Source organism: Raphanus sativus, chromosome 3, assembly GCF_000801105.2.
Source record: "Raphanus sativus cultivar WK10039 chromosome 3, ASM80110v3, whole genome shotgun sequence".
Lineage (NCBI taxonomy): Eukaryota > Viridiplantae > Streptophyta > Magnoliopsida > Brassicales > Brassicaceae > Raphanus > Raphanus sativus.
This window is the reverse complement of record NC_079513.1, coordinates 7111203-7137082: the sequence shown is the minus strand read 5'-3', so window position 1 is coordinate 7137082 and position 25880 is coordinate 7111203. Positions and strand designations below refer to the sequence as shown.

General features: G+C 34.9%; 1 protein-coding gene, 1 long non-coding RNA gene and 1 other non-coding gene across 5 annotated transcripts; 2 read left to right on the top strand and 1 right to left on the bottom strand.

Moving 5' to 3' along the window:
- The first annotated feature begins 3619 nt into the window (after nucleotides 1-3619).
- Nucleotides 3620-4600, top strand: LOC130509682 (uncharacterized). Its single transcript, XR_008943673.1, has 3 exons — nucleotides 3620-3900; nucleotides 4137-4239; nucleotides 4328-4600. It is a non-coding gene; the product is annotated as an uncharacterized LOC130509682 (long non-coding RNA).
- Nucleotides 4601-15453: 10853 nt separating this feature from the next.
- Nucleotides 15454-20356, top strand: LOC130509264 (bifunctional dihydrofolate reductase-thymidylate synthase 1-like). 3 transcript variants are annotated; one of them, XM_057005038.1, is made up of 11 exons: nucleotides 15454-15554; nucleotides 17474-17876; nucleotides 18110-18452; nucleotides 18541-18585; nucleotides 18747-18812; nucleotides 18879-18934; nucleotides 19003-19080; nucleotides 19167-19284; nucleotides 19398-19521; nucleotides 19606-19712; nucleotides 19821-20356. In XM_057005038.1, the coding sequence occupies exons 2-11, from the start codon at nucleotides 17485-17487 to the stop codon at nucleotides 19893-19895; spliced, it is 1404 nt and encodes a 467-aa protein (XP_056861018.1). In that variant the 5' UTR covers nucleotides 15454-15554; nucleotides 17474-17484; the 3' UTR covers nucleotides 19896-20356. The 3 variants fall into 3 exon arrangements, with proteins under 3 accessions (XP_056861018.1, XP_056861019.1, XP_056861017.1); XM_057005039.1 differs by having other exon boundaries at nucleotides 15500-15554; nucleotides 17482-17876; XM_057005037.1 differs by lacking the exon at nucleotides 15454-15554 and having other exon boundaries at nucleotides 17236-17876; nucleotides 19821-20353.
- A 3808-nt stretch (nucleotides 20357-24164) lies between these two features.
- On the bottom strand, nucleotides 24165-24272 carry LOC130510257 (small nucleolar RNA R71). The gene has a single exon (XR_008943934.1). It is a non-coding gene; the product is annotated as a small nucleolar RNA R71 (small nucleolar RNA).
- Nucleotides 24273-25880: the final 1608 nt, after the last annotated feature.

The following is a 25880-nucleotide window of genomic DNA, read 5'->3' as shown; positions in this document are numbered from 1 at the left end:
CTTCCATTAAACCTTGCAAGTTTCTTCTGTTTCGCTTGGAAGCTTCTTCATATGTCTCTCCTCCTCGAGACGTGGATTCCATGAATCAATGAGCCTATGCTCTGATACCACTTGTTGCGGAATTACTTGGTTCTTATACCACTTGTAGAGTCAATCTAAACTCTAACAAGACTTCTCTGGGGAATTCATAGCATCCCCTAGTCCCTTGATATTTCTCATTGATTCAATCCTTGTTCATGACACAAGAGTTTTTAACCCAGTTCACAGCCGCAATACGCTACATCTGGAGTGGATCCAGGATCCACAACATCCACTATGAAGTATCGGAAAACACCTCCGATGTGGTTTACAAGATCATAGACTCTCTCTGTTCCTGGGTATGCAAACCCTAGAGAGTATAAAGAGATTACAAGATAAGTACATGGCTAAGAGTTAAGCCTAGAACAACATATCATATCTAGCTTACTCTATCTCTCTAAGAGACTCCATGGAAGCCTTCGTGGATGCTTGAGGCTGCTGCCTCCCAGAAGCTTGGTTTAGAGATCCCTGTCGTGATTTCTTTTTATTTGTATTGTCAGCACTTAACCTAATGGGCTTTATCGATTAGGCCCATATGTTGTCCACGTGTAACTTGTGTAACTCGGCCCAGCCGATGAACAAGTCCGATGGGCTTGACCAAACCTCACATTTACATCATGTGTGTACATACATATACATTTTATGTTTTAACCAGTGTTTTGAAAACCGGATCGGACCGGCCGGTCGAACCGGTCCGACCGTGACTCGCTGAAGAAGCCGAGTCCGGTTCGATTTAAAACTCGGATTTGATAAAAACCAGTAAAACCGGCTAAAACCCGGTAAAACCGGTGACCCGGTTTAATTTTAGAACCCGGTTCTTAAAAATTAACATATAATTAAGTGTTTTTAATTATTACTAGTTAAAATTTAATATTTTATAATTAATGTTCAACTATCACTATTTAATTGATTTTTTATTTTTCTAAGAAAAAAATGTGAAAAATATATTTTTGACTCTCATATACTATTTTTATTTTACCATATTCTTAAAATTTGAAATGTTAGTTGTAAAAATAAATAAATATGATTGTTTTATCTGTAAATCATTTGTTTTTTTAAAAAAAAATTAGTTTACATAGTAATCAGATTTATGTTTGTTGTTTATTTTGAGTTAATAAAAAAAGAATAGAGAAAGTATTATATGTAGAAGTAAAATTTATATAGTATAAATATATAATTATATACATTTTCATATAAATAAAAAACCCGGTTCGACCGGTTGAACCGGTCTAACCAGTCAACCAGTAGCTTCACCGAGTCGGTGTCCGGTCCGGTTTTCAAAACATTACTTTTAACATATATGTAATAACAATTTTTGGTTTTTGTGCTGGAAGGAAACAACAAGGCCGGCAGGTGTTCCAGACCCAGTATGCATAAGGAACTGTAGTGTTACTTGTCACAGTAAAAAGAGTGTCAAGATTGTCTCATACGTTGCGGATGATCAGTTCTCATACCGGAATGTCCTATGTCGATCGATGTATTAAGCAGGCCTGGCTCAGAGTGTTATACAAGAAAATAAAGATATTGTGACTAAATTTTGATACTAATAATATTTATCGCAAATCTGTGACGCAAATGATACAGTATTACAACCAAAATTTTATGTCACAATTAGGTAGTTATTTCATCACAGTTACTGTGACTATCTAAATGGTAGCCAACTTCTGTCATAATTAGTGACAATATTGCGACTAATATAAAAATCGTAACAGAGTGTGACATCATTAAGACCAAATGTGTAGTCACAGATTTTGTTACAAACTTATGACGAATCCCCTATATATTAACCCTGGAACATTGCAACATTGTTTGGTAGCCACGTGTTATCATGAGTTGGTCCATCTACACATATATTATAGTTTTTATTAAATAACTATTAAATCAATTATTAATATACAAAAAAATATTCTCTATTGTTTCTTTAAATAAAAGCTACGGAACTTCCTAATATGATTGACATATATATCACCATTAATGATTATGAATAATAAAGATTTGATAATAATTTTTTATCCTCTATACTTTTCGTTTAATTTTATTTGTTAAAATAAATTAAACAATCACATTAAGCATATAATAAAAAAATTATATTTTTTCTTATATGTTGTATTTCGAATTTTTAAAACGATTATAAATTACTAAAAATGGTACAAGCCTCACATTGAAAATTTTGTGATCAATGGTAACTTTTTTCAGTTCAGCCTATCATTTTTAATGGGTCTTGAATATTTTTTAATGATTAACTAAATAAATCACGTACATAAAAGAAAGTGTTTTGGTTTAAAAATTGTTGCATACCCAAAATCAGTATAAACCATCGTCACTTTCATTTAAAATTTGGTTACAATAAAAAATACATGGTTGGGAAAAAAATCCGAATCCAAATAACCGAACCAAATCCAATCTACAAAATAGTATAGAACTTTAATCAATTTGGTTAGATATCTGAACATGTTTAAAATTTTGGTATCTAAAAACCAGAACCGAACCCGATTCAGACCAAAATATTTTGGATATCCGAGTATATTCGAATCAAATTTATATACTTAAATATATTATTTAAAAAAATTAATATCTCAAAGAAATAAACAAAATACTTAAGATGTTTTTAAATTGTCCAAAATATTTAGAAATATATAAAAATAGTAAAAATTATATATTTAAAATAACTAAACATTACTCAAAATACGAAAATACTGAAAATATCTATTTATTTTCTATCCAATATTTAAGTTAAACCAATTTTTATGTTAAATTTAAGTATTTTGGTATACATTATTCAAATTTATATGTAACATATTATTTTTATTTTATGTTTTGAGAAATTTAAAGTATATATGAACTTTAAGTTTTTAAAAATTAAATGGGTCATCTGAATCTAAAACTAAACCGAACATATAAAGATTCGAACCAAATTTGCAAAGATCCAAACCGAACCTAACCAAACCAAATGATACCTACCCACATGTCATCCCTAATCAAATGTAAAAAAAATTATTGATAACAAAAAAATGTATTATTTATTTAGATACAACATATTTAAAAAAAGTTCACTCTGCGCAAAGCACGGGTTATCATCTAGTCTCATAGTATTTCATCGATGACAGATCAAAAGCAAAAAACAAAATTGTAACAAAATTTTACCAAAAAATTAATATAACGATCTTTTTTGCATTTATATTCTTACAACAGTATTTTTTTTCATTAGAAAATAAGACTCCTAAAGTATTTTTTCTATTTTTGGGTTTTATCTTTAAAAACTACATAAAACATGATTGGTAATTTATTTGGTTGTACAGTATAGAGAAATTAAATTTGAAGTCATTAATTAAAATCTAATCAATCACTCCCTGTCTAATAAGGTTTTAGTATGTTAGTGAAGAATATTTTTATTTTAAATAATTATTTTGAATAGACACTTTGATATTAACAATTTTATATGTGAACTAATTTTATTTTTATATTAACTATTTTTATTTATATCTAATATTAATATAGTAGGATGACAAAAAAAATAGATGACAAAAAAAAATATCGCAGGACAAACAAATCAATAGACTCTATAAGGCGACCAAAAAAACACAATAACCTAAAACCCTTTAAAATCCAAATAAAATCCATTACCCTATAAACCTATATATCTCGATTTTGGCACATTGTTAGGGTTAGTTTGTGGATATGGGGACTGCAGCACGGACAAAATGATCTCTGGCCAAGGGAGGTCACGACTCACGAGCAGGTTGGTGCTTAGATTTTCAGAGCCTTTCAGGAGTATTCATACCGTGACGTCGCCGCTCATACAACTTTAAAGCCAAGGTAAAGGTAAGATTTTGAATCTGGTTCCTTCACTTCGATTCAACGCAGATCGAATTACATGTGAACTATGTCGTATTTACATGTGAATTATGTCGTATTTTGTTTGATTGTTGAGATTCTCCAGATATCTTGGGTTTATTGCAATATATTATTCTAGAAGATACTGCTCTATGTCCACGTATATCTACCTCGTTGTTTATGCGGATGTATGATATCATAATGCTTTTAATTTTGTTTGGCAGGAGGGGAAGGCAAACACTCAAGAGGAACTTAAGAGGAATCTTCGTGATGACCTTGAAGAGTGGGACAAGAGACACTTCTCACTCAAAGGCAAAACTTACAATGGTAAGCGAGGCTATACATTTCAAGCCTTTTTCACTTTGAATATATGTGTTGTTTATACATTGCTTTTATGCTGGTATGTTTCTCGCAGTCGGATCCGTAAGTAAGAATGAAGAACTCTTGTGAGAGCCTCAGAGAGATAAAAATATAATTTGGATTGGCAAATGAGGTAGAGCCATTGATCCCTATGAGAGCAGATCGGACGTTCGAGAGAAGAAGCTGAGTAGATCGGAGTTTGAGATGAAATAAATCATCGAAGAAGACAATTTCTTTTGTGATATCAATTTTTGTATATTAGCTACAAATGCAATATAACCAGCAATAGATGAATGGTTCTAAGTTGTAACAACAATAATTTTAGTTAATTTTTACGAAAAAGATTATAGTATAATTGTGAGGAGTTTGAAATAACAAAGAAATAAATAATTAAGATTGATTAATGATGGCTATTTTAGTGATAAAACTTTAAATTTGTGACTATGATTTAGTCGTAAATGAATACATATTTGTGTTTTTTTTAATTTCAGTCGTCTTTTGTGATAAGACTCTGTTGCAATATATGACGGAGTTACGACATTACAATAGTCACATAATATAACAAATTTATGACATATTTTTAGTCGGTAATTGTAACAGATTTGTCACTTTTCTATATAGTTACAGTTTGTGACCGAAGTGTTACTCTATAAATTGTCACAAACATTGTGACATTTTTGTTACCAAAAAAAATTGTGACGACAGTATTGTAACTATTCTACAGTTGTCACAAATTTGTCACGATAACTATATTGTTACGAATATTTTGTTATTGTGACTAAATATTTTGTCATAATATAAAATTTTTGTTGTAGTAGTAGACCCAGTGCAATTTACTCCCTCAGACCTCCGTTTAAGATATATTAAGTGTCGTTGTAGAAATTTTTTCGTTCCAAAATAAATATCGTTTTGGTATTTCAATGCAAAATTTATTAACTTTATTCTGCATTTTATTTTCATATTGGTTGAGATGTATAGATAATGATATTTTTGTATAGAAAATATGCAAATTTAATGATTTTTTTAATTCGCATGCACAACTCTAAAATGACTCTTTGCAGAATATTAAATAAGTCTGTAATTTTTTTGCTCAGAATAATGATAAAACCATCTCTCAGTAAAAATAACAATAAAACAAGAGTGAATTGGCCAAAATCTATAAAAAGTTATTAATTAAGTAACTACCTAAGACATAAATTGTGTGGGCTTTAATATTCTGCAAAGAGAGTCAAAATGACAAAACAGTCCCTCTCGCACTTAGAAAACGTTCTAGAGCAGACCTACACGTATGTTAGAAGGTTAAAAGGGTTTCGAAAAGATGATAGGGGGAGTTAGTAACGATTAACCTATTATTTATCCCCCGGAGTATGTGAAGGTGTCTATGAAAGAATTGGCCAAATGAGAATCCTAGTAATTCTGACACAAGAGTTGCATGGAAAGAAAAATCACAGCAAAAATCTTTGTTAAGCTGGAACAATTTTTTTTATTTTTCTCTCGTTATCGTTGTTTTCTCCACCTTCATTTTATGTTTCTATTTTTTGTTCCAATAAATCTAAACAAAATAAAAAGATCATAAGTTCCTAACAAAATTTCACAAGTTCTTCTATTTATTTCTCCATCTTCTTCATCTACATAATCATTTGATCTCACCCAACATTCATCAACACAGCCCCAAACAAAATTACGAGTTCTCTCTTGGAGTTTATTTCGAAGATTCGTCGGGTTGCTCTCTGACGATTAAAACGGTAGAAAAATACAACCATCACGACCTAAATAAGAGTGTCCCACATGCTCTTCGTAGATCATGACTGCGATCCTCTCAACTTCAGAAGTGCAAACTTACATACCAGCAACAACATGAAATTGCATAAAAACGACCGCTGATACTATAATAATTCGCCAGCTAAAATAATTTATTAATGACTAAAGAATAAATTAGATGTTAGTATTTAGTTTAGAAATATTTTACATTATATTAGACGGATAACTTAATTGTTATACATAATCAGAAATATGTTACCCGTCTAACAATAAATTTGAAAGAATAATGTAAAAAGTAAAATTTATGTATAATAAGATATGTCAGATAATTATATTTTTCTTTGTTATAAAATATGTTAGCCATATAAAAATTAATCTTAGATTCTAATTCAAAGAAGATTATAACAGTTTATTATTTTAGATTTATTAAAATGAACCAATAATTATTGTAGCTGTCTAACCCAATTTAATTAATGGAATAAATTGTCAATGGCAGTATTGTAATATTGAATAGGTCTTTGTATACATAAACTAAAGTGCAATGATAGGAAGGTGTTGCTCTAATAATTAACTAAGAAAGTAGAGTTAGTCTAGGTAATTTTCTCTAACTAATTTGATATTTGGGAAAAAAATTAAGGGCTTTTTTCAATACTAACCCATAATTTCAATTCAAACCTAAAACCAACCTTTTTTTGGCATTACTATTCATCTATGAAAGTTCTAAACCATCTTTATATTTTTGAATTATTTACAAAACTGCCATTATTATTTAATTTTTTATTATTTTTGAAATTTGCAAAAAACCAAATACATCCACACCATTTCTTCTTATTCTTATTTACAAGAATGTCATTATCTTCAATTTTTTCAACCACCATGAACCACCATCTTTTAGCTCTTAAAACTCTAGATTTTAATTTCCAACCACTTTTTTCTCTTTCTAAGCCAACAAATCTTCATTTCCTCTACATTTATATCTAAAAAACTCTCATAACTCTTATTTTCATAATCTCAAACTTCATATTTTCGAGTTTCTTCATTAGTAAATCGTAAAAGATGCTTATTTTGGTCATTTTTGGAGTTTGGATGGTTGAAAGGGTTGGAATCGAGCTTCACACCGGAAAAGTTATCTGTTTACATGGTTTTCACCATTTTCAGTCTGTGTCGCGATGGTAGACTGTTTATATATCTACACATATGTTAGACGTACGTGTCAGTCTATTTGTCAACGCACAAGTCAGTTTTGCAGTTGACCCATCAAATTTTTTTTTTGTCACGCAGACTTCCTTAGCAGTCTACGTTCTTACCTTTGACAACAAAAACAAAAATATACATACATCTACCAAGACGTCTACTTAAAAGAGGTTAGTTTTACATTTGAACGAAATTTTGACTTCCTAAAGTAGACATCACTGTAAGTCTACAATATGTAGGCTGCCAACGAAGTCTACTTAAGGTCATTTTTTGCATTTGACCATAACTTCGACTTCATTGAATATGTTAGTATTGTATTTGACTAAAATGTTTTTAAATAGATTAATTATTTTTTAAATTGTAGACTTCAAATGCAGTTATCTCATCTTGGAAAACAAAATGGAGACTGTTTGTGAAGTCTACATATTTATTTTGGTCAAATGCAAAACCAACCCATGGATTTTGAAGTTAGACTTTATGCGAAGTCTACAAAATTGTAGACGTGCATTTTAATCTACTCATAAAAAGTCAAACCATGGTCAATTGCAAAACCAACCTTTTTCAAAAAAATTGAAACATTTAGACTGCATATGAAATCTAGCTTCGAAAATCAAAACTTGGATGAGTTCTGGTCAATAACCAAAACTAACCTTTTCAATGTTGTAGACTGAAAAGGAAGTCTACTTGTATAAAACCACAACTTTTTTGAAACCTGCCCTAGACTATACATCCTCAGTGGGAAATCAAGGTTATCCATTTTGAAACCTGCAGCAAAAAGACAAACTAAGAATTAAACTCGTACTCGAGAAGTCTACAATTCGAAATGAAGTCTACGAGAGAAGTCTACAATTTCAAAATGAAGTCTACGCTAGAAGTCTACAATTCAAAATGAAGTCTACGCGAGAAGTCTACAACTCAAATTGAAGTCTACATATTCGAAATGAAGTCTACATATTCAAAATGAAGTCTACCTTAGAGGAGATTGACCGGAAGCAGAGATGGATTAGAGAAGATACGCTTTCGTTAGAGAAATGGATCTGAGATGGATAAGTCAACTAGTTAGTTTAGTAGTTAAACGCGAGAAGACAAGAGAGATGAAGTCCCGTCCATGAGACTGACCGGAAGCACCGTTCGTTGGAAGTCGCCGGCTCGGATCTGGAAAACAAAAAGGTAAAGGAGGTTACTTTTTAGCGATGGAGCGGTCGAAGCCGAGAGAGAAAATTAGCTTACCTGAGCGACGGAGCGGATGGGGACTACTTAAGCGGTGGAAACGCCGTGGCTAGAGTTCGCCGGAAATCGCCATGAGAGAGATGATATTGGAAGTTTTCAAGGCTTCCAAGTCAAATGATAGTATAGAAAGGTTGTCGAACCACAGAGAACTAGTGATCTATAGCACCAAGAATACACAAACTTTCCTAATCTAAGCAAATAGAAAGATGATTGAAGGTAACAAGCTAAGATCCTACAAATATAGACAAAGGTGATCTCAAATCCTATCAAGAAATAAGTGCAAGAACTAAACTTTCAATCAAATGCTAAGGTAGAATCCATGGGACTAGGAACTTGACTTTGAGTGACTAGGATCCAAGCTAGAGTGGCAAGCTAACAATCAAACACTTCCTTAAGTCTAGAACACTAAGATAAACAAGCTCTATGGTCAAGAAGAATGTTCATTTGCTTTAATCAACTAGACACCAAAGCTCTTTGAGCCTAAAAGATCTAAGCAATCATTAGGGATGAGTCTATTAACTATCTAAACTCCCTTAACACAATGGTCTTTGTGTAAGGCAAGTTTAGAGCAAGCTCTACTTGGTTCAGACATTTCATCAAACACCTTGTGGGTGGGAAATGTCTAGAGCTCTAGATCAAAGAGGCCAACTTTAATCTAGCATTAAGGATAGTAGACAAGCAAGGAAACAATAGATTTAACACTAAACACCCTAGATCTTCACTTAATCACCCTAATCACCCTAGCCCATGAATTCAAAGTGTGTCTACTCTCTAATCTCCATAAGAAACCTTAAATCTATGTGAGATTCAAGGCTAATCATGTTTATGAGAAGGAGAAACAAGATTTAAGATGAAGAACTTCCTTAAAATGATTAAAAGGTTCAAGCTTTTACAAGATGAAACAAAGTCCTGAGAGAAAATGAGATACATTAGGGTTTTGGAGACTAAAACTTTATATAGAGATGTACAAATCGAGCTGGTTTAATTGAAGTAAACCTGAGTCAAACCGGACTAAACCGGTCAACCAATTGAATCTCCTCCACAGCGGCCTTGATACCCCGTTCGACCTAGCCACTCCGATGCTTTGTTCTTTGATGAAGAATTTCCCGAGCGGGTTCATCTCCCTCGCTGCAACCACCCGCTCCAGCTCACGATCATGATACAGCGACTTCACCTACCAGTTTTGCCAAGCCGTTCTGAATCGAGCTTGACTTCTCCACATCGCGACTCATCACCCATGAAGGCTCTCCAAAGTAGCTCATGGTCTCGTCATTGCCGCCGAATCAAGCTTCAGTCGCGACCAACCTTCTCCATGGCGTCAAGACTCCAATCTCTGCCGCCTTCATCCACCACGGATCTCTCATCAAGGCTGTCTCAGGTCTCCGCCATGGCCGTGCTCATCGTCGCTCTGCTCTCATACCGGAACAGGCTCGCCGTCGTGGTGGCCACCGGAAACGTCAGGATTTACAGCCAGGAGAAGCTCTGAGTCGTGAGCTCCAATGGCTATTTTTGGCCTTTTTGCAACATTGGTCCCTGAACTTTCGAAATCTTCGTTTCTGACCCCGGAACTTTGGAATTTGCATATAAGTCCTCACGAATTGACCCAAAACTTCTAATTGTGCATTCCAAACCCTGTTAAATGCAAATGGACAAATGTATGCCCTATATATAAATGCAACCTAAAATGACTTATAATGATCTAAAATATGAATCTAAAAACCTATAAAAACATGAGATATCAAGAGACCAAACGGCGTGGATTAGGGTTTCTTACCCGAAAGTAGGGGTGGGCGTTCGGGTACCCGTTCGGGTTCGGATCGAGTATTTCGGATTTTCGGGTATTTCGGTATAGGAGTGTAATACCCGTTCGGATATTTTTTTATTTCGGGTCGGGTTCGGATATTTTTAATTCGGGTTCGGGTATTTCAGATCGGGTTTTCGGATATTTATATTTTGGAAAAAAAATATTAAAATTTTCATTTCTCAAGTTTTTTTGTATTTAAAAATATAAATTTCACTTAACTGATTTTTTTTATTTTCTGACAATCGAATGATTAATAAATTTGAAGATAACATTTTACAAATAAAAGATAATAAATTGATTATTATTTTTAAATTTTGGATGTAACTTTTGTTAATGCATGAAATAAAAATCTTGACATGCATTTTAAGTGAGTAAAAATTTCACCTTTTTCTAATTATATGTAAATTATGTAATTTTGAACTATGTGCATAATAAAAATAAACATTTTGAATAAAATTAAAGAAGTAAACTAGAAATATAGACCTAAGTATACATATGTTCGGTTATCTTCGGATATCCATTCGGGTTCGGGTATTACCCGTTCGGGTTCGGATATCCAATCTCTCCTAATTCATTACCCGTTCGGGTATTTTGCTACTTCGGTTCGATTTCGGTTCGGGTTTTTTCGGTCGGGTTCGGGTACGGGTTCGGGTATCGGGTAAAATGCCCACCCCTACCCGAAAGGCTTGAGAAAGGGTATTTATATGCTGGGTAACTTTTTTGGTTAGGTTAAAAAAGGTTTGGTTTACTTCGTTTAAGTTAAAATTATTTTGGTTAAATCCGGTTAAATTTTGTGTGTAGAGTTCTTCGTAAGTCTACAACGATTTTTTTTCTTTTTTTCCTTTATTTCTTACAAAATTTAGTTATGATTTACTAACTTGTTTAATTATTTTAAATATTCGTAATATATGATTTAAAATTTTTATTTATAAATTGGAAAATTTAATTTAAAATTAAAGATAAACACAAACAAAATAGACTGACAAAGACGTCTCCATATGTATAGACTTTATTGTAGGTCTACGAAACCCTAAACCACAAATCTCAAACCCTAAATAATTTGCTTAATAATCAAAAAGTCTCCTTTACTGTATCAAATATCAAAATTACACAAAAGATAAAATACTAAACATTAATAAGCAGATTTAAGTCAATAAAACAAAAAAAATCAAAATTTAAAGTCTAACCCTAAAAATCTACCACTAAAAGACATAACATGTTATAACCTTTTGTTTCTAAACTATGAACATTGTTTAACACATGGTTACCAATTTAGTATATATTCCTTAAAATCGTTCAGTTATATAAGATTTTAATATATTTACTTCATATTATCTATTATATTGATGATTAGTTAAAATCTATCACAATAATTACTTTTATACAATTTCAAAACTAAATTATTAGATAAATTTTTGGTGTAGACTACATATCAAGTCTAAATAGTAGACTTCGTTGGAGGTCTATAAATATGTAGACTTCCTTCTTCTAGATGTAGACTTCTAAAAGGATAAAAGCGTAAATACAACTGCGTTTTTTTGTTTGGTCATAAGGACTAAATAGTATTTTCATCATCCCTCTAGGTTGGTTCTGCATTTGACTGAAATTGGGGTACACTAATGTATTTGACTTCAATATTTAGGTTAGTTTTAGCAATTCTCCCCAAAATTAATTCAATAATGAATCGAACAAAGCACTTGTGAAATTGAAGAACTCATTTATCCTAGTTTATAACATGCGCCTGTCATCCATCTTTCCTCGTCTCTTCCATCATCGGAATCCTAATTTCCGCGAGTGAGAACCCTATGGACACAAAACTACCACCGGATAGTTCAAGCTGTTAAGAATGATAATAGAGGTGTTAATCAGGTTCGGCTCTGACTTAAAGCCCAACAAGCTAGAGTTTTAGGCGCCAAAATATATGAAGTTTTATAGGATATCAAAATTTATAAAACGGTATATAGTATAGGGGCAAAAGCTGTTTGCAAAATACTTAAGAATCTAAGTTCGAATCTTGCCTAGCAATTATTTTAGGCGTGACAAATGGTTTGTTCAAATTTAATGAATCCTAAAATTCACTCAGAAATAAAGCTTAACAAATAAGATATAAAAAGAAAGACTAGGCTCCTAAAATATCACAATAATTATTTTTATACAATTTCAAAACTAAATTATTAGATAAAATTTTGGTGTAGACTATCAAGTCTAAATAGTAGACTTCGTTGGAGGTCTATAAATATGTAAACTTCCTTCTTTTAGATGTAGACTTCTAAAAGGATAAAAGCGTAAATACAACTGCATTTTTTTGTTTGGTCATAAGGACTAAATAGTATTTTCATCACCCATTTAGATTGGTTCTGCATTTGACTGAAATTGGGGTACACTAATGCATTTGACTTCAATATTTAGGTTGGTTTTAGCAATTCTCCCCAAAATTAATTCAATAATGAATCGAACAAAGCACTTGTGAAATTGAAGAACTCATTTATCCTAGTTTATAACATGCGCCTGTCATCCATCTTTCCTCGTCTCCTCCATCATCGGAATCCTAATTTCCGTGAGTGAGAACCCTATGGACACAAAACTACCACCAGATAGTTCAAGCTGTTAAGAATGAGAATAGAGGTGTTAATCAGGTTCGGCTCTGACTTAAAGCCCAACAAGCTAGAGTTTTAGGCGCCAAAATATATGAAGTTTTATAGGATATTCAAAATTTATAAAACTGTATATAGTATAGGGGCAAAAGCTGTTTGCAAAATACTTAAGAATTCAAGTTCGAATCTCGCCTAGCAATTATTTTAGGCGTGACAAATGGTTTGTTCAAATTTAATGAATCCTAAAATTCACTCAGAAATAACGCTTAACAAATAAGATATAAAAAGAAAGACTAGGCTCTAATCAACTAACTAAATTGATGTTTTATTGATGATTTTTATTGACTAGGCTCTAATCAACTAACTAAATTGATGTTTTATTGATGATTTTTAACAATGAGTACAAAGTGTGCCTAAGAACAATGGAGTGCGAATATCAAGAGAATCAAGAGAATATAGCTTAGGTATGGAAGAATTTGGATCCCTTTTCTTTGGCTCTTCCTCTTCCTTTTATAGGTTTTTCCGGCGGATTGTAACGATGGTCTTTAACACTAGAGTGTGAATATCTCCGGCACAGATCAAGGAGGCGAATGATGCTGTTTTGTGTATGGATCGTTGATAGGTGACACACTTGTTAACGATCAAATTTAAATCTTAAAGAATCAGAATATAAGACTCTAAGGGCATGTGCAACGGAAGTCCAAGATCAATCTTTAGCACGTTTATTTAGGTAAATAACATAAAAATAATAATAAAAAAATTGATAACCAAAGGATTTATCCTTACTTAAGGTGTTTAAGGATCAAATCCTTAAAAAAGTGGCAAGGCGTGAGTGGTCATGAACCGAACAGAACAATCCTCCTTCTTCTTCTACTACTCTCCGATGCAATCCACTAGCACCGTTCGCGACGACGACGCCTGAGTTCGATCCGCCTCCGGATTTCTCCATCATGGGATTCGATCAGTTCCAAGAGGAGATGGCTAAATGCACTTTCGGACCGGTCGTCGGATTCGTAAAGCTCCGGTTAGGCGTCCAGCGTTCCAAGGTAAAAAAATCAAAACGATTGAGAATCGATTTGGATGGATCTTGAAAAGTTTTAGCCTTTTAGGGTTTGAAGACTGAGAGAGAGAGAGAGATGAGTGCTTCAAGGTTTATCAAGTGTGTAACAGTTGGCGAAGGCGCTGTTGGAAAGACTTGTCTGCTCATCTCCTACACTAGCAACACTTTTCCCACGGCCAGCTTCTTTAAAAAGGCTTCTCCTTTTTTCTGTTTTTCCTTCTTCTGGGTATGAATGTGCAGGATAGGAGTTTGATCTTTATGATCTGGTTTTGTATTTTATGTATATGTATAGATAATCTTGAGATTTGTTATGAAAGTCACTCAAAGGCTTGGTTTTTTTGGCTAATCTAGTGAGTATGTTAGTTTGGAGGACCTTTAGCTCAGTGATTGTACTTTAGTATAAGATTTGCTATGACAGTTACTCAAAGGCTTGTACTTTTTTGAGTAAGCTGGTGAGAGTGTTAGTTCTCACTTCTGAGGACCTTTAGCTCAGTCTCAGGTATTCATTGACCATATTCATGTTTCTCTGCGATCTGTTAATCTGTATTATGATTATATAAAGTGTGTTTAAATAACTCTATGATTGGCTAGTGTGAGTGGAATCTCAATGTTACTGTAGTAATCTTTGTAGGGTTTGAGGATCTTAGATTCATATACGAGTCATGTTTTTCTGAGATGAGTTATTCTGTTTGTTGATCTTATAAAGAGTGTGTTATTTATTATTCTGGAAGGACACTTTATAGCTAATGTTAGTTGATTTTGGGGTGTGACAGGACTATGTGCCTACTGTCTTTGATAATTTCAGCGCCAATGTGATTGTGGATGGAAACACTATCAACTTGGGATTGTGGGATACTGCAGGCAAGATACCTTTTCATTTCATCATTCTCTTTCTTAATATTTTGCTCTGCAGAGAGAGAGTGAGTCGATTGTTTATTTGTTTTGGACTCTGGATGAAACAGGACAAGAGGACTACAATAGGCTAAGGCTTTTGAGCTATCGAGGTTCAGATGTCTTCTTACTTGCCTTCTCACATTCAGTTTCGGTTAAGTTGATGGTGTTTATGTGAATAAATGGTTTAAATTTGCAGCAAGCTTACTTCAATTTTGTAATACTTCAAGTACGGGTGCTTTGACAGAAGCAATTTTGTATAGATTAAAGACTTCAAATTGAAATACACCATTGAACATATATTTTTGAATCGAGTTCTTCACTATTCAAACAAAACAAAATTAACTTTAAAAATTAGTTTTAAAATTCCTAAGGACTCCCATGGTGAATCCACCATTGCACTTGCTCTAAGCAACTTGATGAATGAAGTTGGAGGGTATAAAAATGTATCAGAATAAACAAGTTGTGAGTTAAAAAAAAGCGTTGACTTGGGAGAGATTGATTAGTATTAGTTTATAAGTTTCTGTCTCCCATGTTCAGAGAAATGTTACTTCATCTTCAAGTCACAAACTTTCCACATTGTTAGGCTAAAATTAGATATATGTTTTTCTCCCTATGCGCTTACTTGTCGAGTTTCTTCCCTATATTTCACGTTCTTGCACATTCCTCATCTCTCTTATCTTGCTAGATTCCAAGACATTCTCATTTCACTCTAGTTGTGGTTTATCGTTAAGTTTCAATTGTATAGGTGAGGTTTTCCCAGGAATTCCTTTTCTTTTTGAAATTTGTTAGTTACTCTGTCAAATTTCAATTTTGAAGAATCAGAAATAATCCATGCAGCCGTATTCTAAAACCTGGTAGGCGCTTGTTAAAAAAATAGATGAAGTTCTAGCCACTTGTTACCGGCGGGTATACTAAGTTCTAGTGACCAACCATATAGGCAGGCGCTCAGGCTGGCTAAAGCAGAGATTTTTATCATTTTATAAATACATAACTTTGATATTACCGTAAACATTTTAGATATACTATTTATTAGTATTATGTATTGTGTAACTTTTTTATTTAGGTTTTTTATTCGACATTATTAATATATAATGATTTTTTTTTACACATTAAACCTTATTATAATTGACAAAAAAATGTTATTAACTATTATTACATACTAATATTTCAAAGGTTCAGTACAAATATACTAGTATTTTTCTTAACATAATCAATTTTTCTTTTTGATAAAATTTTAAATTTATTGATCATCGTGAAAAATAATGTTTATGTACAAACAAACATAAATAGAAAAAAATTATCTATTCCACTAAGCTACTCCATGTGGGCACTAAACTAGAGTTTGCATTAAACCGGCTAGTTTTGGTTTCTCAAAATATCGGGTAGACAAAATCCTCTGCCTGATCGTTTTGTCAATGATCCTGTAAAGATGCTTCACTGGACGAGCAACCTTAGCATGCCTCCGTTCGTTCATTTCTCTCCAAACGTAATAGATTGCAACCTGGAAAGCCAATTTGAGTAAAATCGACCGTAGCATAATCAGTGTTGCCATTTATCATTTTTGTATACTAAGATATTTATTTAATTAAATGGATTAATTTACCAATTAATATATTTTTATTTACATATAGTATTCCTATTTTAATATATAAACTAATAACTATTAAATTTGTAAATTATAATAAAAATTTAATTAACATTAATTTATAATAATATTATTTTAATAAACTTGAAATTAATTAATACTTTATTTTATAAAAAATATTTGAAATGTTTACTATGGTTTTGTTAGAGCATCCACAACGGTAAGCTCGTTTGTGGAATCCTTCAAAATTTTTTTATTATTTTATTAATTTGTTTTCATCCCATTATTAAAAAAAAAAGCTAATTAATCGTGGGCTACCACATGTCGTGGACCCCGCGACACAGTAACAATATTCGCTTGAAATCAATTCTTAGTTTAGTAATTTGAGTATTTGCACTCTATACACACAAAATCCACCTTATTTACACTCCATACACAATATCCTCCCAATTTTCCTCTTTCATCTTTACCATTTTTCCCCATATTCTATGGTATCCCACTTATTTTAGGATATTGAACTAATTTGCTCTAGTAATTTTTGGCTTTTATCCAGCACAAAAACCAAAACAATCAATATTTTTTTTTTTAAGGATTGGCGTTTCACATGTTCTTAGATCATATTTCAACAGATTTTCTTTTAACTAAAATAAAAATTAAATTTATAGTTAAAACTGATTTATTCTTGATATTTTATGAATTATTAAAAAAAATTTAAAACAATATATATATTTGATTGATTAATATAATAATCAGATAAATTTTGTTAAATAATTAATAAATGGTTCTACAATAACTTTTTGTGCCGTATTTTTTGTAGTTAATATAATAGATGTGAGAGTAGACAAGTTGTGGGTTTTACATTAAATCAAATTGATTATTAGTTTAGATTGGAATTCTGTCTCCCATGTCCACATTGTTAGGCTAAAATTAGTTATATTTTTTCCCTCCCTAAGCGTTTACTTTGAGAGTTTCTTCCCTCGATTCCAAATCCTTCTCGGATTCTTGCACATCTCGCTTAGATTTTAAAGGATCTTTGATTCCAGAGACATTCTCATTTAATTCTTGCTTACTTTAATAAGTTTTTCAGCAAATGGAAGCACAAAATGCCCAAAGGAGGAGTTATCAGGTGGTTATAGCAGCAACTAGAAACATGGGTATTGGTATTGATATGAAACTTCCTTGGGATTTACCCAATGAATATCAGTTTTTCCAAGATGTAACAAGCAGGACATCTGATCCTCGTAAGAGGAATGCAACTATCATGGGAAGAAAGTCATGGGAAGCTACTCCTCTCGAGTTTCGTCCCCTTCCTGGTCGCCTCAACGTTGTCCTCACAAGATCTAACTGTCACAGTATCCCCACTGATGATGATAACGTAATGGTGTGTGGTAGCATGGAATCGGCTCTTGAACTATTAGCCAAACCGCCTTATTCATTTTCCATCGAGAAGGTCTTTTTCATAGGAGGCGGCGAGTTGTTAAGGTTTGCATCTCCATCTGCCTCAATCATTCTTTTTAGAACACCTTATGTCAAAGTAATAATAATAATTATACGAGACTCTAGACCTTGAGGTTTGATAAGTTGATTCTAGATGTGATCTTAACACGATGGTTGAAGTTTTTTTTTCTTGGAGGCTATATAAAGTTTAGTATGAATGATTGAATGATTGGATATTTGCTTTAGAGTCAAGAATTCATCTGATAAGTTATGTGTAGGCAATATATGAATGCACCAAGCTGTGATGCTATCCACCTAACAGAAGTTGATATAAGCGTGCCATGCGACACATTTGCACCGAGGGTGGATACTTGTCTATACCGTCCATGGTACTCATCACTTCCAGTCGTTGAAAATGGAATTCGATACAGCTTTAACACTTATGTTCGAAGAAAGGATCTCATTTCTGGATCTGGTGTGGAGGCAGAGCAATACTCGTTCTTGCCTAAGATGGTTTTCGAGAGGCATGAGGAGTTAGGTTACTTGAATCTTGTTCAACAAATTATATCTCATGGGGACTTGAATGACAATAATACTCTTCTGTCGAAATTTGGCTGTCAGGTGAGCTGAGTTACATCTTTGTTAGTATCTTATTACTTGTTGTAGTTGACATGTGAATTTCTTATTTTATCATTTTAAATTTTTATAGTTGCGGTTCAATCTGCGCAAGACTTTCCCGCTTCTCACAACCAAGGCATGCATTCTTTATCCATTCAGTTAAAACCTACTACTATTGTTTCATCTTCAATTAAATCCAATCCTTTTATTCTTGACATCTTCTAATCACAGTTTGTATCAAGGAGTCTACCGTGGTTTGATTAGAGATTGATATTTTTTTATCCTGTTGTCTTGCAGAAAGTATTCTGGGTAGGAGTTGTAGAGGAAATCCTACAGCTCATCAGTGGTTCAACCTATCCCAGGGTAAACCCAAAAGAGACCTTTGTTGAAGATTATATTTTATTTGTTTATAGCTATAGCTTCTTTCAGGAAAAGGGCATTAAGCATATATGGGAGAGTGATGAGGCCAAAGAATATCTTGACAGGTAAGCACGTAATAGCTGATTTAGTAAGCATGTAGGCTTTTTGAAACTAATATAACTTTGTGTTCCAGTTTCGGAGTGGATGCCACAGAGGAAGATGGAGACCATCCACTCTTGACTGGACTCTACTGGAGACACTCTGATGCTAGGTTGGTGGTTTCTCTTCTTTGGATTTAATTGTTCCTAATTCCTATGTTTTGCTTCTTTGACTGGTTGGCTTTACATTTCTTGCCAGCCAAGAACTCAGTCAGATCTCTGATGTTATAAACAAGATTAAGAACAATTCTCATGATCGAGGGATCACACTTTCAGCTTGTAAGTTGTCCCTATCTTCTTGCCAAACGTTCGCACAGGTTAGCATGTCTTTCATCTGCTTTCTACTCATGTTACAAACTTGTCTGTACAATGAAATTAATGCGACAAAAGTTGATTGAAAACAGTTTGGTTATTTTTTCTTATTATCAAGTTCTATGTGGCGAATGGTGAACTTTCCTGTCAAATCTACCAGAGCTCAACTGAAGCAAGTCTCGGGATTCCTTTCAGTATCGCAGCATACTCTCTCTTGACATGCATCATCGCTCATGTTTGCGGTACACGCATACACAAAATCCTAATGATCTCGAGTGTGGAGTAAAGTCTTGCAGCATTAAATGTTCGGTTTCTTGTGGTCACAGATGTTGTTGCTGGTGATTTCATCCATTTGATTGGAGATGCTCATGTTAATACATCTCACACCAAGGCTATACAAAAACAGCTTCAAATCTCCCCAAAACCCTTCCCGGTCAGTACTTTAATTTGCCTCATCATATGTTCTCTATATCTTTTTTCCTCAGGAGACAAATTGACTTTTTCTATCTTTCTCTACCATCTTTAACGGTAAAAAAAAAAGATTTTGAAAATTAATCCGGAGAAAACAAAGATCGATCACGTGGAAGCTTCTGATTTGGATCTCCTGGACGTATGACCTATTTCATAAAGAGATATGAACAATAACTACTTTAATACTCTCCTTGTTTATTTCTTCATGTTTTTTTCGAGATATGTCTACTCTATCTTCATATGGCTGAACAAAGATTATACAGTTAAACAAAAAGAAAATGAAAAGCCATATGAAGATAGACAATAACTCTTCTTAAAAAAAAATTTATACATATAGACAACACAAAACTCTTCATCCTTTTCGTTCCTCCTCTGTCTCGCAATGAAAGACTCGGTATGAAGAGTTTTGTGTTGTCTATATGTATAAATTTTTTTTTTGGCAGTTTTTTGTGCTCTTAATTGTCCTATGTGGCAGTTTAATAGAGCAGCATATTTTTGTTTAAAACTAAATATTCTAGGAAAATATAATATTTTTGTTACACTCTCATATCTCACATTTATGTTACAGAGACAATAAAGTCGAACTTACTCAATCTCTACTGTCATGTTTAAAACGATTCTCTCTTATCCCTTTCGTCTGTTTCTCTCATATCTCCACTGTCGCACTTGCTCAATCTCCACCATTTTTTTATAACGATGGAGCCGCCTAAACCAATTTCGATGGTTTCAATGAGGAAAAAACTCCTTCCAAATATATGACAGACAACGGATTATCATTACTCTGAAAAACAAAACTTATTCCAAGTATATCACAAACATAAAAATTATGCAGTTTTTTTAGTAAACAGAGATGGAAGTTCATTTGGTCTATTGCAGTATCATGTAAAACATGGTATTTCCTCTTTGTTCTTTGATAGATATATTAAAGGGACTTAGAAATATTCATGGAACACGTTCACGTTTTTTTTATGTCAACAGGGGAACACGTTTGCATTTTTGATAATACATTTGTGCACTTTGGTTATAGCAATCAAGGACCTGGACCGCGGGCCTGGTCCGTTAAAAACTTACTGCGGAGTGGAATTGGGCCTCCACTTGATAAGCCCGCAAAATTACGGGCCTCGCGGGACAGGCTCAAAGCGGGACAGTTCAAAGCGGACGGGCCGAAAGCGGGATGGGTTAAATCGCGGGATTTTGAAGACCCGCAATCCTAAGTCTCCATTTCTGCTTTCACCAGAGAGAGAGAGAGAGAGAGAGAGAGGAGAGAGAGAGAGAGAGAGAGAGAGAGAAGAGAGAGAGAGAGAGAGAGAGAGAGGAGAGAGAGAGAGAGAGAGAGAGAGAGAGAGAGAGAGAGAAGAGAGAGAGAAGAGAGAGAGAGAGAGGAGAGAGAGAGAGAGAGAGAGAGAGAGAGAGAGAGAGAGAGAGAGAGAAGAGAGAGAGAGAGAGAGAGAGAGAGAGAGAGAGAGAGAGAGAGAGAGAGAGAATTAAACATTATGGAGCTCTGTTGATGGTAGTTTCAGGGTCAATGATGCTTCCGGTCTCCCAAGCGCCTCTGATCTGCACCGGTGGAGCTTCTTCAAGCTATCATAAATGATAATAAAAACATTTGTTTTGTATAAGCTTAATGTATTGATCTTGTAAGAATATACTCGTCATGTGCAAGGTGAACTCAATTCTTGTCTATGTTTATTTGTGCATGTAGAAATAAGCAATGTAATATTCGATGTCCCGCGGGACGGTCCACGAAAGCCTGCATATTTTGCAGTACGGGATTCGGCAGCTAGTTCGAGGACCGCATCCCGCGCGGGACAGGCCTGCCTTGTACCACTAAAAGCCGAATCCGCAGCGGTTCGGGACGGGACGGGACGGGAGAGCCCAATTGCCATCCCTATGCACAAGCATTATTATTAATTACAATATTTTTTCCTTTCACCTTGTCGCTCAATTGTATAAAAGGATTAGTGAGTTGCATCATTTGTATTTTCATAATTTTCATAATTTTGCATCATTTGTATTTTCATAATTTTGCAATGTAGTTATGAAAATAATGTGATACCCAAGTAATAATGCTTGATGCACAAGTATTATTATTAATTGTGATATGTGATATATATTACTTACCACAATATAGATTGAAATGTGTTACCATATTAAACATAATTAAACCTATAATTAATAGGATATTTCTGATATACCATGGATTTCACCCGTTTTCTACCATGGTATACTAGTATTTTATTATATAACTAATGAGTTTTCTAGCCTGTTAGGTATGTTTTCAGGTTCAGGAGCGTTTCGTGATAAAGTGATGTTTTTGGAGCATTTTGGAGTATAAGAGATAATACACATGAGTTGACCATTCTAGACCAAGTCAGAAGTCAATATAGTGATAAGAATCGATCGAGACTCATCCTGAGTTGTCGATCGATGTAGCTGAGAAGATCCGCATACTAGAAGATTATAATCGATCGATACACATCTAGTGTTGTCGATCGATATCGAGGACAAAATGGTTTAATCGACTACTTCACCAAGACTTCACCAAATTACGAGATTGCCCCTGACGAGTTTTTAACCTAATGAAATGCTTAAATATTCCTGCTAAGTGTTTTTGACGACAAGCTTTTAAAGAGTCTAAGAAAAGCAAGTCTTGAGAGGCAAAGCAGAGAGTGTGAGAGAGAGACTAGAGTTTTACATGTTTTGAGAGATTGGAGAGATTTGTGAACTCCATTTGTTATTCTACTTTCATCTATCTATGCAATTCTTTCATCTATCTATTGTTATGATTGCTTAGCTATGTCTGAGTAGTCTACTTGTTAGATCTAGGGTCTAAATAGGTTTGTGGGATTAGCCCCAAACTATAATTGCTAAGTTGTGATATTCATCAAATAGATTGCACCCTAAGCATGTTCTAGAGTAGCTAACTAGAGCATAGATCACTAGGATCTTTGATATCTTGAATTATCTGTTTGAACTAGTATCTTCTTGGAGAAGAGCTAACCGCCCTCCTTGAGATCTAGTGTTCATTATCGGCTCGCGCCTAGGCATATCTAGAAGCCGTCGATCGATATCCCGACAGGTAAATCGATCGCCGAGCGAAATGTGTATCGCTCGATATCTCTAAAGGATATCGATCGACTCTTTTTCTGTGTCAACATACGACAGTTGAGGCCAGAGATCTATATTATTTAACCAGTGAGACATCACTGAAAGTTAAGCGACTGAGTTCTATAGTATCATGCAAGCAACTTGTTAGGCATTTATAAATATTATAATGTCCATTCCTCAATAAAATCCCTAAGTCTAGCACTCTTCATTTCATTTAAACACCCATCATATTGTTAGTTAGAGCAACTACCTTGCTCATTTTAGGAATTATTATTTACGTTTTCATCATTAAAACCAACTTCACCTAGGATTGATTAATTGATTAGATTTAATTGGTTCCCTAGCTCCTCGTGATTCGATCCCTAAGTACTACAGCTGTACCTCTTATTTGAGAGAGTAAGCTCTACTGGGTAATTTGAGCACTATCAAATTTGGCGCCGTTGCTGGGGAGCTTTGATCGCCATTAGATTTAATTTTATTAATCTTAGGTTTTTCTTTTCTTTACCCCCCTTTCTGATTAAAATTTTTCTTTTCTTTTCAGGTACATGCCCAGCAGTACCAGAAGCAACAAGGGAAATCAACTACTATTCTCAGAAGATCATGCACACTTGGAACATTCAATCCGCAAAGACCTACGCTCTGCGTCGATCGACAGAACCGCAGTACCGTCGACTGATATTCACATTCAACCGTCGACCGACACTCAGACATAACCGTCGACCGATACCGTTCGCCGATCCACATCGTTCGATACTACTCACCGTACATCGATCGATACTAACTCGCGAGGCATGGTTGCGATTGTTATTCTCACGCAGGACGAGAATGGAAACATGTATGACCAGGATGATCATCTGCGTAATGCAACATGTCAGAAGCTAGACCCACAGGGAAACATAATCCCTGAGCCTGAAGATGAGGCTACAAGAGAAGCTCAAACACGATCGTTGGCAGACTACAATCGTCCAGATGAGTACTACACCAACAGATCAGCTATTTGACTTCCAGAGATTCAGAAGCCGAACTTTGAGCTCAAGCCTCAGTACTACTCTCTCGTGTCTCAGATACCTTATCCTCGGTTATCACACGAGCATCCTATGGACCATCTGGAGAGGTTCGAGGATCTTATCGCTGCTATTCATATGGATGGAGTCCCTGAGGACTACCTACTCTGCAAGCTCTTCAAATACTCACTGATTGGAGAAGCTTCACACTGGCTCAAGCAGCTACCTACATGATCACTGACATCCTGGGCCGACATCAAAAACGCCTTCCTGCGTAATTTCTTTGATGAGGCACGCGCTGAAGACTTAAGGAGCAAAATCGCCATTTTCGCGCAAAAGCCTGGTGAGACTTTTAAAGACGCGTGGATCAGATTTAAGTTCTTCCAGCGAGACTGTCCACACCATGGATTCAATGAAGTGCAGCTGCTAAGCACTTTCTACAGAGGTATCGCCTTGAGGTATCAGATGGCTCTTGATACTGCTAGCGAGGAGAACTTCAACACCAGGAATCCAATAGAGGCTGTGAGACTTATTGAGAACCTAGCCAACAGCAGCAGCACTAAGAACACTGACTCTGACAAGAAGAAATCGGTTGCAGCCATCGGGGAGAACCAGATGAATGAAGTCAGAGCCAAGATAGATGCTTTACATGCATTTCTGGGCAGTCAATCTGCTCAGCTGAAGAAGGAGAGGCTAGAGAAGATGATACAGAGGAAGATGTGAACTACATTGGAGGTACTTGATTTCAGAGATATGGAAACCAGAGTGGAAACAAAAACTTTTTTGGCAGTGGTCAGAAGAGTAACTACAACCAGAGTTCACAGTATCAGAAACCCTTCACCAACACCAGGAACTACGGCAACTCAGCTTACCAAAACCCACCACCACCCACTCAGGAGAGTAAGTTTGATGCCATGATTGATAGTTCTAGAAGGACAACAGAAGCTTACAGTACACTTCAATAGAAAGATTGATTATGTCTTCAACAATCTGACCACAAGGATGGACACCATTTACACTCAAGTTAAGAAGCTTAAGACACATATTGGCCAAACTGAAGACTCTATCAGGAGAATTGGAACTTCTAAGGAAGTAGGAGAAGGAAGCAGGAAACACCACGTGAATGCCATTATAGATGATGATTTCTGGCAAGTGGTGAAGCATGAGAAGTTACAAGAAGGAGACTTTGAAGTGGAAAGTTCACTAAGTCTCGGAGGATCACAATGGTGTCGATCGACACCAACTAGTCCCCATAGATCGACACAACCTAGTCGCCATCGATCAACACCAACGATGTCATTTCCAGATACGCCTGCAAATTGCAACGCGGTTAGGATCTTGACACATGCTGAATTCACGGCTTCGCATCCTCATCCACCCACCCCCACCTACGAAGATATCGACCGACGAGACGAGCCACTCATCGATCGACACAAAGATGAGACACGTTTCGATCGACCCTTTTCTCCACCAATCGATAGACACACACCTCTCACATTCCGAGTGCAACTACCATCGATTGACAGCAACCGAATCAATGCACTCCGACCCACACCGAAACCACAAGCTAACCCTGCAGAGACTACTAGTAACCCTTCAGACACTACGCCAACATCAGAGGGAATTGAAGGAAGAAGTTTAAGGAGTAGGAAGGAGAAAACTCCTAAAAACCTTAAGAGGGAAGCTAATGAAAAGGAGATTGATGGTTTCACTAAGAGAGTTATCAGAATCCCACCAGAGAAACCCTTTGAGGAGGTTTACTTCACAAGTAGATTGTGGATGTTCTTCAGAGAAACAAGGGAGACTGAAAATGACATTAGAAGAAGGTTTGACAATGTCAGAAAAGATATGAGGAAAAGGATTACATTGAAGAAGAAGAGTGATCCTGGGAAGTTTGCAATACCCTGTGTAGTACAAGGGATTGAATTTCCTCATGCACTATGTGACACTGGTTCATCAGTCAGCATCTTACCAAAGGTCATGGCAGACCATCTGGGTCTGAAAGTAGAGCCTTCACC